The following is a 15,976-nucleotide window of genomic DNA, read 5'->3' on the forward strand; positions in this document are numbered from 1 at the left end:
TTGGGGGAGCATATTTAAAGCTCTTTCAGAGAAAAACATGCAGCCAAGGATCCTTTATCCAGCAAGGCTGTCATTCAGAACTGATGGAGAAATAAAGACATTTCAGAATCGCCAGTCACTAACCAATTTTGTAACCACGAAACCAGCCCTACAGGAGATATTACGGGGGGTTCTATAAAAGTAAAAAGGCCCCAAGAGTGATACAGAACAGAAAGTCACAGCCAATACAAAAAAGACTTTAGTGGCAACATGGCAACATTAAAATCATATCTCTCAGTAATCAGTCTCAATGTAAATGGTTTGAACGATCCCATAAAACGCCACAGGGTTGCAGATTGGATAAAAAGAAATGACCCATCCATTTGCTGTCTACAAGAGACTCATTTCAAACCCAAAGATGCATTCAGACTGAGAGTAAGGGGATGGAGTACCATCTTTCACGCAAATGGACCTCAAAAGAAAGCTGGGGTAGCAATTCTCATATCAGATAAATTGGATTTTAAACTAAAGACTATAGTTAGAGATGCAGAAGGGCACTATATTATTCTTAAAGGATGTATCCAACAAGTGGATATGACAATTATAAATATATATGCCCCCAACAGGGGAGCAGCAAGATACAAAAGCCAACTCTTAACCACAATAAAAAGACATATAGATAAAAATACACTAATAGTAGGGGACCTCAACACTCCACTCTCAGAAATAGACAGAACACCCTGGCAAAAACTAAGCAAAGAATCAAAGGCTTTGAATGCCATACTCGACGAGTTGGACCTCATAGATATATATAGAACACTACACCCCAGAACCAAAGAATACTCATTCTATTCTAATGCCCATGGAACATTCTCAAGAATAGACCATGTTCTGGGACACAAAACAGGTCTCAACCGATACCAAAAGATTGAAATTATCCCCTGCATATTCTCAGACCACAACGCTCTGAAATTGGAACTCAACCACAAGGAAAAATTTGGAAGAAACTCAAACACTTGGAGACTAAGAACCATCCTGCTCAGGAATGACTCGATAAACCAGGAAATCAAAAATCAATTTAAACAATTTATGGAGACCAATGAGAATGAAAATACAACAGTCCAAAACCTATGGGATACTGCAAAGGCAGTCCTAAGGGGAAAATACATAGCCATCCAAGCCTCACTCAAAAGAATAGAAAAATCTAAAATGCAGTTTTGATATTCTCACCTCAAGAAGCTGGAACAGCAACAGAGGGACAGGCCTAATCCACGCACGAGGAAGCAGCTGACCAAAATTAGAGCTGAAATCAATCAAGCAGAAACCAGAAGTACAGTAGAGCAGATCAACAGGACTAGAAGCTGGTTCTTTGAGAGAATCAATAAAATTGACAGACCACTGGCAAGACTTATCCAAAAGAAAAGAGAAAGGACCCAGATTATTAAAATTATGAATGAAAAAGGAGAGGTCACGACGAGCACCATTGAAATTGGAAGGATTATTAGAAATTTTTATCAACAGCTATATGCCAATAAACTAAGCAATCTGGAAGAGATGGAATCCTTCCTGGAAACCTATAAACTACCAAGATTGAAACCGGAAGAAATTGATTCCTTAAACAGGCCAATTAATTATGAAGAAATTGAGTCAGTGATAAACAACCTTCCAAATAACAAAACTCCAGGCCCGGATGGTTTTCCTGGGAATTCTACCAAACATTCAAAGAAGAAATAATACCTATTCTCCTAAAGCTATTTCAAAAAATAAAAACAGAAGGAAAGCTACCAAACTCATTCTATGAGGCCAATATTACCTTGATCCCCAAACCAGGCAAAGACCCCATCAAAAAGGAGAATTACAGACCGATTTCCCTAATGAATATGGACGCCAAAATCCTCAACAAGATACTTGCTAATAGAATCCAACAGTACATTAAAAGGATTATCCATCATGACCAAGTGGGATTCATACCTGGGATGCAAGCGTGGTTCAATATTCGCAAATCAATCAGCGTGATACATCATATCAACAAGAAAAGACACAGGAACCATATGATCCTCTCAATCGATGCCGAAAAAGCATTTGACAAAATACAGCATCCTTTCCTGATTAAAACCCTTCAGAGTGTAGGAATAGAAGGTACATTTCTCAATCTCATAAAAGCCATCTATGAAAAGCCTACTGCAAATATTATTCTCAATGGGGAAAAGCTGGAAGCCTTTCCCTTAAGATCAGGAACTCGACAAGGATGCCCACTCTCGCCACTATTATTCAACATAGTACTAGAAGTCCTTGCAACAGCAATCAGACGACAAAAAGGGATCAAAGGTATTCAAATTGGCAAAGAAGAAGTCAAAATGTCTCTCTTTGCAGATGACATGATACTCTATATGGAAAACCCAAAAGAAGCCACTCCCAAACTATTAGAAGTTATAGAGCAATTCAGTAACGTGGCAGGATACAAAATAAATGCTCAGAAATCAGTTGCATTTCTGTACACGAATAACGAGACCGAAGAAAGAGAAATTAGGGAATCCATCCCATTTACAATAGCACCAAAAACCATACGTTACCTTGGAATTAACTTAACCAGAGACGTAAAGGACCTATATTCTAGAAACTATAAATCACTCTTAAAAGACATTGAGGAAGACATAAAAAGATGGAAAGATATTCCATGCTCATGGATCGGAAGAATTAACATAGTTAAAATGTCCATGCTACCCAGAGCAATCTACACTTTCAATGCTATCCCGATCAAAATACCAAGGACATTTTTCAAAGAACTGGAACAAACAGTCCTTAAATTTGTATGGAAACAGAAAAGGCCCCGAATCTCCAAGGAACTGCTGAAAAGGAAAAACAAAGCTGGGGGCATCACAATGCCGGATTTCGAGCTGTACTACAAAGCTGTGATCACAAAGACAGCATGGTACTGGCACAAAAACAGACACATAGACCAATGGAACAGAATAGAGAGCCCAGAAATGGACCCTCGGCTCTTTGGGCAACTAATATTTGATAAAGCAGGAAAAAACATCCGGTGGGAAAAAGACAGTCTCTTCAATAAATGGTGCTGGGAAAATTGGACAGCTACATGCAAGAGAATGAAACTTGACCACTATCTCACACCATACACAAAAATAAACTCCAAATGGATGAAAGACCTCGATGTGAGACAGGAATCCATCAAAATTCTAGAGGAGAACATAGGCAACAACCTCTACGACATCGGCCAAAGCAACCTTTTTCATGACACATCCCCAAAGGCAAGAGAAACAAAAGATAAAATGAATTTATGGGACTTCATCAAGATTAAAAGTTTCTGCACAGCCAAGGAAACAGTCAAAAAAACTAAGCGGCAGCCCACGGAATGGGAGAATATATTTGCAAATGACACTACAGATAAAGGACTGGTATCCAAGATCTACAAAGAACTTCTCAAACTCAATACACGAGAAACAAATAAACAAATCAAAAAATGGGCAGAAGATATGAACAGACACTTTTCCAATGAAGACATACAAATGGCTAACAGACACATGAAAAAATGTTCAAAATCATTAGCCATCAAGGAAATTCAAATCAAAACCACACTGAGATACCACCTTACGCCAGTTAGAATGGCAAAAATTGACAAGGCAAGAAACAACAATTGTTGGAGAGGATGTGGAGAAAGGGGATCCCTCCTACATTGTTGGTGGGAATGCAAGTTGGTACAGCCACTCTGGAAAACAGTGTGGAGGTCCCTTAAAAAGTTAAAAATTGAGCTACCCTATGATCCAGCCATTGCACTACTGGGTATTTACCCCAAAGATACAGACGTAGTGAAGAGAAGGGCCATATGCACCCCAATGTTCATAGCAGCAATGTCCACAATAGCTAAATTGTGGAAGGAGCCGAGATGCCCTTCAACAGATGACTGGATTAAGAAGTTGTGGTCCATATATACAATGGAATATTACTCAGCTATCAGAAAGAACGAGTTCTCAACATTTGCTACAACATGGACACCACTGGAGGAGATAATGCTAAGTGAAATAAGTCAAGCAGAGAAAGACAACTATCATATGATTTCTCTCATCTATGGAACATAAGAACTAGGATGATCGGTAGGGAAAGAAAGGGATAAAGAAAGGGGGGGTAATCAGAAGGGGGAATGAAACATGAGAGACTATGGACTATGAGAAACAAACTGAGGACTTCAGAGGGGAGGGGGGTGGGGGAATGGGATAGACAGGTGATGGGTAGTAAGGAGGGCACGTATTGCATGGTGCACTGGGTGTTATACACAACTAATGAATCATCGAGCCTTACATCGGAAACCGGGGATGTACTGTATGGTGACTAACATAATATAATAAAAAATCATTTAAAAAAAAAAAAAAAAGAAAGAAAAAATTTAAAACCAACCCTGCATTGTTGGATTCCATTTGGAGAAATTACTAAGAGTTTATGGTTCTATCTCTCACTATATAAAAATACATATAGATACGTGTATAATATATACTCATATACTGAATCAGAAGTACCACTGTGACCTCACAATCTTCAGTATATAGAGATAAGAACCGAAAAAATATTGATGTGAATGTGTATGTATCTCTGTATCTATATATACAACATATGTATTTCCTAGCTGTTCCCACTGAGAGGGCCTGGGAGTAGCAATATCCGAATAACAATAATCACACTTTGTGGGACCCCTGGGTGGCTCAGTTGGTTAAGCATCTGCCTTCGGCTCAGGTCATGATCCCAAGGTCCTGGGATGGAGTCCCACATTGGTCTCCTTCCTCAGTGAGGAGCCTGCTTCTCCCTCTGCCTGCCGCTCCCTCTGCTTGTGCTCTGTCTCTCTCCCTTCCTCTCTCAAATAAATAAAACCTTTAAAAATAATAATAATAAATCACACTTAGTGCCCACTTTGGTTTCTCAAAGGAATCAAAGGAGAAATGGGGTGATGATTCCAGGGCTAGGTAAGGAATGATTAAGACGAGCCTGGGAACATACTGTTTTGTCAGAAGAGCTCACAAATACAGAAGCCAGCTTGAAGGGGTCTCCCTGGCCAATCCTGAGACAAAATGATCATCAAAATAAACTACAGTAATGGAGAATGACCCATTAAAATAAAACAGTAACAAATAAGTCCATATTAGTTACACTAATACAAATGGGACACAGAGAAAAGTTGTTCCTTCAAGTGGAATGCCATCTGATGAATGTGAAACAAGTGATGGAAACAGAAAACCACCCCTTGCTATCAATCACAGTAATAAACTAAGCCAAGAAACAACAATGGATACTAAAATTAGTGGGTAAAAGGCACAAGGAACAAGATACTTACATACAAACTACTTCCTCACAAAAAGCTTTATTATAAAGGGAAAAATTAACCTCCCGGTGAAGAAACCTTACAGACATCACCTTAACCAAGTGATCAAGGTAAATCACCAAGTAATGGGAAAAACTGAACTCATGTACCACCTGATAGGATGCAGTGAGAACACAGCATCACTTCTGTGATATTCCTGCCAAAATACAAGATCTAAATTTAATCATGAGGAAACATCAGAAAAATCCAAATAGCAGAAATTTCGACAAAACAACTGGCCTGTAATCTTCAGAAGCATCAAACTTACAAAAGTTAAGGAAAGACTGAGTTACTATTTAAGATTAAAGGACACTGTGATCTTTTTGCTATAAAAGACATTACTTCTTGAGAAAATGGGGGAAACAGGAATGAAAATTAGGGAAATGATGAGGTCTGTAGATTAGACAGTAATAATGGATAAAAGTTAATTTCCTCTTTTTGATGGCTGTACTCTGGTCATGCAGGAGAAAGTCCTTTCTTATAGGAAATGCATACTAAAGCATTCTGGGGGGCGCTTTAAGCATCTTCCTTTGGCTCAGGTCATGATCCCGGGGTCCTGGGATCAAGACCCACATCCGACTCCCTGCTCAGTGGAGAGTCTGTTTCTCCCTCTCTCTTTGCAGCCTCCCCCCACTCATGTTCGTGCTCTCAAATGAAGAAATAAATATATGTTTTAAATAAATAAATAAAGCATTCTGGGATGTCAGTATATGTTGATAAATAACTGAAAAGGTTTACAAGAGGAAGCGCTTTTTGTACTATTAATGCAACCTTTAAGTAAATTTGAAATTACTTCAAAATTGAAAGGAAAAACAAGTACTTAAAAATATGAACTTGATGAACAATAAAGGGACTTAAAAATATGAACTTGAAAGTACTAAAAAAAAACCTATACATTAGCGTAGAGAAAAATTTTCTTTGCATGGCATCAAAAGCAGAAACAATACAAAATAGCTGTGTAAATTATACAAAAATGTTAAAACTTCTCAACTAGAAAAAAATAACCCGCTAAAATACCAACAACAATAAAAACCATGAAGACATAATGAAAGTTAAAAAGCAAATGTTAAATTAAGGGCAAAAGCATACACAGCAAGTATACAAAAGAAAAAAAAATCTCAATATAAGAAACACTTTGTAAGAAAAATTTTTAAATATAGTATTAAAATGAACAAAGAGCTATTCGAGGTAAATTAATAAACATAACATTTTTTTTAACTGTAAAATATTTAACCTAGTATTTTTGACTAAAAAGAACAATGAAAGGGGCGCCTGAGTGGCTCAATCTATTAAGTGGCTGCCTTCAGGCCATGTAATGATCTCAGGGTCCTGGGATGGAGCCCTGTGAGGGGCTCCCTGCTCGGTGGGGAGTCTGCTTCTCTCTCTCTCTCTGATTTTATTTATAAATCTTTATTTTTAATTAAATAAATAAAAAAAGAACAGCGAAGACTGTTTTAATGGTAATACGCAGTACACTTAGCAGGATATTACTCATGTAGTATAAATTAGAAACTGTATTCCAGAGGACAATTTCACATAATATATTTACTGAAGCTTCCAAAATATTCACAGCCTTTACACAAAGATTCTGTTGGTATGTACAAGCCAAAACCAAAGCCAAACGAGGCCCTTCAAAGTAAGGGATTCCTTAATTAGTTTATCAAAAATAGTAACACTCTGTATTACATGCTAAGTACCCACTAAAAATAATGGCAAAACTATAACTGATACAAAAAGATGTTCAGGGTTGATAAGTTTCAAAAACAGACAAAACAGTATAACCTATATAACCCATTTTTTACAAATATATATTATATATAAAAATGCACACACAAAAAAATCTAAAAGGATCAGAAAGAGAAGACTTATTAGGATGATCTCTATTTTACACTTTTCTGTTTCCTATATTGTTAAATTTTAAAAATATTAATAATCTACATTATAAAATACTTAACAAAAAATATCTGAAACCTTAAAATTAGCGATACCTTTTCCCCCACAGAGGAAATAAACCAACAGGTACCTTCAATTAAATGTTAACACCATACTTAAAAACACACTGGATAAAAGAAAAGTCATCTAACATGCAAAAGAGAATAAAGCAATAATATATATGTACTAATCAAGAAAAAGATACAGGGTAGAAAAAAAAGCAAAGAAAACATTAAGTTTTTAAGAAAACGCCAACATCAAAAATCCTACCTTGGGGGTAGAAAATAAGGAAAGGAAAAGGAGCAAGTAATATTCTGTAACAGGATTATTTTTAAGATAGGATGTTTGATATCATAATAAATGTTATACCAAATAATGATTAATTCGAATTTAATAGAACCTTTATGTTTGAAAGAATATAAAAAGCCAATAATTCTTAAAGGACAAATCTATGAGGACTGAAATGTCATTTAAATGTTAAAATACTACATATCTAGGTTAGCATAAAAGGTAAATACAGTTTTGTTTGTTTTGTACTCCTATGACTTTATAACATATTTTAATAATTGTAGTTTACCATTTAGTAATTATACTTTTTTCAAATCTCTCTGGAATCTGATGGAGGCGTATGATTTAAAATTTTTAATGAAGGCCTATAATAAAACAAAATACAAAAAAAATCCTTTACACTTCCCAGCTTTAGAACAAAAAAATTGTATTTGAACATCAATAAAATAATATCCACTGTACCTTATTGTAACGATCATGTGGAACAGATTGTAAAACAATTGGTTCCATTGTAGAAACATTGGCAAACTGTACCTCTGGAATATACAGGGCACAAACCACATGAGCCCAACCTAAAAATAAATAAAAGCAATGTCATTTTCCAGTTTTCAACAAAACTTTTTCAAGGATAAATCATTAACTTCCTAAAGAGATCCTTTAAATGACTATGTTAAGTAAATGCACAACGAAACACCAACAAATTCTCATTACTGAGTGAAACCACTACTGAAAAAACACTCAATCATTTCTCCAGCATAGTAACACAATAAAAATTTAAAAATTCAAATGTTAGCACTGACATTTCTTATAGAAGCACACTAAATAATTCAAATCGACACTACTTCTGAAAACCACTTTTAAAATAAGATAAAATAAGGTGCACATGGGTGACTCAGTCAGTTGAGCATCTGACTCTTGATTTGGACTCAGGTCATGATCTCAGAGTCAGGGGACTGAGCACCGCATCAGGCTCACGGTGGCCATGTAACCTGCTTGGGATTCTCTCTTTCCCTCTCCTTCTGCCCTTATGCCCCCTCTCAAAACAAAAAAGTAAAATAAAAATAAAAATTTTAATATTTTAATCTTAAATGTCAGTATTAAAATTTTAAATTTTGTTAATGTTGACACTTTAAATACTAGAACTAACATTCATTATTTTACTATTTCAATATTTTACTTAAAACATTTTAACAATTGATATTAAATATTAATGCTTCTTTTAATTTTTAAAATGTGACTGAAGGTATCAAAAAGCTGTGATAATGAGGAATTACTGAGCCAAAATTGGAAAAGATGAAAAGTCCAGGAGGTGAGTACAGCTTTTGGCCACTTTTGCCACCCATGGGACATTTGCCCTTTTCAGAGAAAGCAGGTAAGAGAGGTGAAAGGTGGTTTTGACAAACTCAGAAGGCCAAAATAACAGGGATCTAGGTCCATTAGACAACTGAGGGAGAAGGGGAACTAGTAAGCCCCTAATCCCCTTCCAGCTGAGACCCTGACATGCTGCAAGCCAGAACAATAAACTAAAAGTACATGGGCCCTCAAAGAGACTGCACCAAGGCTTTGATCACCTCAAACTCTGAAACTGGACTCATGTAATACTAAATTACAAGTGCCCATGGGCACCAGAGAGAAGCAAATATACATCCTCTCTGGAGGAAAACAATGTAATCTTGACTACAAATAACTTCTACTATTGGTTCATTATCATTTTCAGCAGAATAAAAAGTACCAAACACATGAGAGATAAGACAACATAAATGAAAACCAGCAGAAACAAGAAAATCAAAACAGATCTATATTTTGGAGTTTCAGCCACAGACATTAAAATAAGTATTATGTTCAAATACGTATAACACAAAATTGAAAATTTCTTCAAAGAACTGAAAACTATAATAATAAATCAAAAATCCCAGAAGTAAAAACAAAAGTTTGTTAAAAATCAATGGGCAGGGGGCGCCTAGGTGGTTCAGTAGGTTAAGTATCTGATTCTTGATTTCAGCTCAGGTCATTATTTCAGGGTCGTGAGATCGAGCCCTGTGTAGGGCTCTGGGCGGAGCATGGAGCCTACTTAAGATTCTCTCTCTTCCTCCCACCCTCCCTTCCCACTCGCACACGTGCATGCTCTCTCTCTCTCTCTCCCCCTCTCTTGTTCTTACAAAAAAAAAAAAAATCAATGGGTGGGATTAACAACGGTTTAGACATAGGTGAAAACAGAATTAGAGGGCAACAACAAAACAGGTCAGAAGAAAAGATCCAAAATGTTAGCACATTCGAGTTTTTTCAGGCCAAGGCACAGGGAGAGGAACTGAGGCCAAGACCAGGACACTCCCAAAGTTCAGAAGATCAGGTGAGACGAAGGCAGCTAAAACTGGCAGGACAAAGTACCAGAAATTAAAGTTCTTCACATTGAGAACGAACACTGACAGAGATACACAGAGACCACCACGTGAATATTAAAGTAGAGAACATATGAGTGAAGAAATTACCTAACGCTGGAAAAAGAACCATCCAAAAGAATTAAAGGAAAGAGTATCCGGCAGACAAAAAGAGCCAGGAACATTGCCTGGTACCCCTACCCAGACTGGAAAAACTCAACTCACAGGGCACTGGTTATTTGAATTCTCAGAAAGATCTTGCCGCAGTAGTGGGGAATAACTACCCTTAGACCAAGCACTGCTCTACACCTATCTAATAAATCAGAAGAGCAGAACCTGAAAGGATCTAACTATTTCCAAGAAACCCAGCTGTATTTCAGAACAAACCTGAAGAAAATTTAAAGGAAGGCAAAGATATCCAGATTTATGTCAGCAAATATAGCAAAGTAGGCAGCTCCAATAGCACGTTCCACCAAGGAAATATCAAAAAATCAAGCAAGAACCGTCGGAACCAATTCTGTTACAACTAAATTAAGAAAAAGGCAACTTAAAATTCGTAGGAAAGCTTTGGACATTTTTATTTTCCCTTAACCCATGCCCACCCTAGGTTCAATAGAAGTCTTAAAGACAGCACTCATTGAGTTTCCAATGAGGAACCCTGCTTCTCCATTCCATAGGTTCAGAGAGTTAAGTGCAGACACAGAAGATACAAAAAAAGATCCACAGTAAACAACTGTTTAAACAAAAATAGTAAGAATTCATTGTAGGGTTGTTTTTTTTTAAGATTTTATTTATTTATTTGACAGAGACAGCGAGAGAGGGAACACAAGCAAGGGGAGTATGAGAGGGAGAAGGACCCTGGGAACACGACCGAGCCGAAGGCAGACACTTAACGGCTGAGCCACCCAGGCGCTCCCATTGTAGGGTTTATAACAAAGATAAATGCATGACAATAACCGCATAAAGGCCAAAAAAACAGAAATGAAACTATATTATTTTGAAGATCTTATACTGTATGAAAAGTAGTATAATATCGCTTGATGGTAAACTATACTGAGAAAAATGTGTAAACTTTAAGCTTTAAGACAATGACTAACACAACACAAAATTCATGGCTAATAACACAAAAAAGTAGACAAGATGAAATCATAAACATCTCAAAAGAAGACCAAAAAAGAAAAAAAAGAGAACAAAAGACAAATGGAGCAAATAAAAAATAAGTATTGGGGCACCGGGCTGGCTCGGTCAGTACACCAGGTGACTCTTGATCTTGGGGTGGTGAGTTCAAGCCCCACATAGGGTGCAGAGATTACTTAAAATAAATGAAATTTAAAAAAAAATAAAAATTAAAATAAAGAACAAGTATCAAGATGGTAGATTTAACTCTAAACACATCATTAATCATACTTAATATAAATTAACCAACCACCCCAATTAAAAGACACAAATTGTTGGAATGAAGATAAACAAATGGTGAATAAGCATACGAAAAGATGCTCAACATCACTAGTCATTAGAGAAATGAAAATAAAAATAAAATGAAATACCACTTCATATTCACCAGGTTATGGCTAAAACCAAAAGGACAAATATTATCTAGTATGATGGGATGTAGAAAAACAGCACACCTAATGTACTACAAGTGGAAATGTAAAATGGTACCTCCACTTTGGAAAACAGACTGGCAAGTTCTCAAAAGGATAACAGAGTTAACACATGACCCAGGAATTACACTCCCAAGAATAATCCAAAGAATTAAAACATATTTCCACAAAAAAAAAAAAAAAATTGTAAACACATGTTCACAACAGTACTATTTGTTCATAGCAGTAATATTCAAAATAGCCAAGTGAAAACAACCCAAATATCCATCAACTGTTGAATGGTTAAGGAAAACATGGTATATCCATACACTGGAATATCATTTGGCAGTTAAATGAATTACTTAAACATGTTCCAACATGGACAAATCTGGAAAATAGTACGCTAAGTTAAAGAACCCAGTCACAAAAGACCACACATTTATACACAACAGTTAAGGCAGAGATCCAGAGGGACAGAGCCGATTAAAAAGAGACCATACTACCATATGCTGCCTATAAGAAACACACTTCTAACAAAGACTGGTAAGTTTAAAGCAAATAAAGCAAATGGATGGAAAATGATATATAATGCTAACAGTAAAACTCTATTTTGATGTCATATAACACTATGAAACAAATACTCCATAGATAAAAAGGGATATTTCCCAATGATAAAGGAATAATTCAGTAGAAGATCAACAATTAGAAAAGTGTCTACACCTAATGACACCTTAAAATACATAAAGCAACACTTGACATTATTAAAGGAAGAAACAGACATCATAACAAATATTTAACGCACCATACTCATCTGTAACTAACAGATGAAGTAGATCTCCCTCCCAAAAAAAAAATCAGTAAAGACATAAAAGAGATTGGACAGCCTGGGTGGCTCAACTGGTTAAGTGTTTAAGTCTTGATTTTGGCTCAGATCTTGATCTCAGGGTTGTGGAATCAAGCCCCATGTTGGGCTCCATGCTCACTGTGGCGAGTCTGCTTGAGATCCTCCCCTTCCCTCTTCGCCTCACCCCCTCTCTAAAATAAATAATCTTTTTTAAAAAAGACATATGAAAGAGCTTAAGAGTATCAGCTACCTTGATCTGACTTTTTTTTTTTAAGATTTTATTTATTTATGTGACAGAGAGACAGCCAGCAAGAGAGGGAACACAGCAGGGGAGTGAGAGAGGAAGAAGCAGGCTCCCAGCGGAGGAGCCCGATGTGGGACTCGATCCCAGAACGCCGGGATCACGCTCTGAGCCGAAGGCAGACGCTTTAACGACTGTGCTACCCAGGCGCCCCTGACTTTTTTTTTTAAGATTTTATTTATTTGATGAGAGAGAGAGAACAAGCAGGAAGAATGAAGAGGGAGAAGCAGGCTCCCCACTGAGCAAGGAGCCAAATGAGGGACTCAATCCCAGGACCCTGAGATCATTACCTGAGCAGAAGGCAGTCGCTTAACCAACTGAGACCACCCAGGTGCCCTGATCTAACTGACATTAATAGACAACTATATTCAACAGCAGAATACACATTCTTTTTCAAAGGCATATGGTACAGTCAACACAAACCGTACGCTACACCCTAAAGTCAGCCTCAGTGAATTCCAAAGCACTAAAATCCTCTACGGAGTGTAATCAGTGACCACAATGAAATTAAATTAGCAACCAAGAATAATTAGATCTAGGAAAACCCTAATAAATGGAAAATAATATACACTTCTAAATAAGAGTCAAAAAGAAAATCACAAGGGAAACTGGAAAACATTTTGAACTGAATGGCAACAAATACACAACATAGCAAATTTTGTGACATGTTGCAAAAGCACTGCTAGCAAGGAAACTTACATCTTTATATACTTTTATCAGAAAAGAAGATCTAAATTCAAAGACCTAAGTTGCTACCATAACAAGTTAAAAAAGAAGAGTAAAATATATACACAAAGTAATTAAAAGGAAGAAGATAGTAAAGATAAAAGGAAAAATCTATAAAATAGAAAACAGGCAGAAAACTTTAAAAATTAATGAAGCCAAATGTTGTTTTCTTAAAAGGGTAAAAACAAAACTGACAAGTTCTATAAACACTGGTCACAGAAAAAACAAAAAACTGAGAATACAAATCACCAGTATCAGCAATAAAAATGAGTTATCACTACCCACACTATTGATCCAATAAACACTAACAGGATAATAATAATACTACAAACAACATTATTCCAACAAAGTCAACAAGGTACATGAAGTAGTCAACTTTCTTGACACAACAACAACATAGGAGCATCTCTATACCAACTTTTCAAAAATAAATTTATCAAACAAATTCCCAGAAAGGTTTCACTCTAACATCAAAAGTTTTCACTAATAAATTCTATCAAACATTCAAATCAAAAATAACACCTTTTACATAAATTTAATCATTTAAAAAAACATCATAGCCCTTACGAAAGAAATCTGACAAAACCATTACAATTTTTATAGAAATGGAGAATTAAGTACATGACAACAATAAGATGTCTGTCAGGAGTTGGAGAAATGAATGTCATTCCCTAAGAGTCTCACAGAGTTCAGAAAAAAAGTAAAAGCATATATTAATATTAAATTAAATTAACCTAGTATTAAATTAACCTAACAGAGGGGATAGAACAGAATGATAAAAAGTAATCCAAGAGAAACCTCTACATATCTATTAAAATGACCAAAATCCATACCACTGACAACAACAAATGCTGGGAAGGATGAGAAGGAACAGAACTCTCCATTCACTGCTAATGGGAATGCAAATGGCACATCCACTTTGGAAAACATTTTGGCGGTTTCTTACAAAAACTAAACATACTCTTACCATGTGACCAAGCTTGTGTTCCTTATTATTTACCTACTCAAAGGAGCTAAAAACTTACACCCACACAAAAACCTGCACATGGATGTTTATAGCAGCTTTATTCAGGACTACCAAGATGTCCTCCTATAGGTGAATTGATAAAGTGTGGTACAGTACATCCAGACAAACCAGAAATCGGCACTAACAATAAATGAGCTGTCGACCTATAAAAAGACACAGAGGAAACTTAAAAGTTTATTTCTAACTGAAAGAAATTAATCTGAAAAGGCTATATGCTGTATCATTACAGCTGTATATAGGACATTCTAGAAAATGCAAAACTATGAAAAAAAAAGATCAGTGGTTGCCAGGGATTAGCAGGGAGGGACGGAAGAATAGGCAGTGCACAGAGGATTTTCAGGGCAGTGAAAATGATGCCCTAAACTGTATGATATTATAATTACAATACTCTGTGTGATATTATAGGTCATTATAAATTTGTCCAAACATACAAAATGTACGACACCAAGATAGAACCCTAAAGCAAACAATAGGCTTTAGATGATATGATGTATCACTATAGTTCATCAATAATAGCAAATGTTCCAATCTGGTAAAGATGTTGATAATGAGGAGACTACGCTTGTGCAGGAACAAAGGGTATACAGAAATCTAACTTCTGCTCAATACTGCTGGGAACCTAAAACCGCTCTAAAAAAGAGTCTACTATTTAAAAAGTAATCCAAAAGAAGGTAAGAATGAAGGAAAAAATAATATAAAAGTAAAAAGACTGGCCCCTGGGTGGCTCAGTTGTTTAAGCGCCTGCCTTCAGCTCAGGTCACCATCTCAATGTCCTAGGATCGAGCCCCACATCAGCTCCCTGCTCGGCAGGGAGTCTGCTTCTCCCTCTGCCCCCCACTCATACTCGCTCAAAAAAATAAATAAAATCTTAAAAAAAAAAAAAAGTAAAAAGACAAATAGAAAACATTTAGTAAGACAGAAGTTTTAAATACAAATCCAAATATACAGACACACAGAAATGCAGAGAGGTACACACCCACATACATACATTAAATGTAAATGAGAAAAATTTACTTCAATTAAAGACAAAAACTGTTGGAGTGGTAAGAGGCAACTATTTGCTGGTTAACAAAAGACAATGAGAATTCACAAAAATTAAAACTAAAAGAAGATACGCCATTTGAAAACAAAACTAGTAGAAACCTAATGCAGTTATGTTAGTATCAGTTGAAATATACTTTGAGGCAAAAAAAAAAAAAAAAGTACCAGAGAAAAAGAGTGGTACTCTACAGTAAGAAATTCAATTCATAAAGATACAGTAATTCTAAATGAGCATGCATCTAATAACATCATGAAAATATACAAGGCAAAAACAGAGACTACATAATGACAATGTGAAATATTAACGTATCTTCTCCAGTAAATGACAGAATAAGCATTCAACATATCTGCAAGGATATAGATAATCGTAATAATCTATATCAAATACAACCTTACGTATATATATAAAACACTGCAACACTCCAAGACTACAGAACTTTATTAAAGCACATGTAGAACTCCTTTAAAAACTGACCATACCCTAGCCATAAACCAAGTCTTATTTAAGA

General features: G+C 36.0%; 1 protein-coding gene across 12 annotated transcripts in view; it reads right to left on the reverse strand.

The window, feature by feature from the left end:
- The window catches only part of MLLT10 (MLLT10 histone lysine methyltransferase DOT1L cofactor), a 238,176-nt gene that overhangs the window by 142,531 nt on the left and 79,669 nt on the right, over positions 1–15,976 (reverse strand). For all 12 annotated transcript variants that reach the window (XM_045787333.2, XM_087857633.1, XM_045787325.2 and 9 more), the window contains one exon: positions 8,030–8,139. In XM_045787333.2, the coding sequence (XP_045643289.1) occupies positions 8,030–8,077 (48 nt within the window). In that variant the 5' untranslated portion in view covers positions 8,078–8,139. The remainder of the gene's footprint in view (positions 1–8,029; positions 8,140–15,976) is intronic.

The sequence above is a fragment of the Ursus americanus genome, chromosome 31 (genome assembly GCF_024610735.1).
Source record: "Ursus americanus isolate L20-20 chromosome 31, mUrsAme1.1.p, whole genome shotgun sequence".
Classification (NCBI taxonomy): Eukaryota; Metazoa; Chordata; class Mammalia; order Carnivora; family Ursidae; genus Ursus; species Ursus americanus.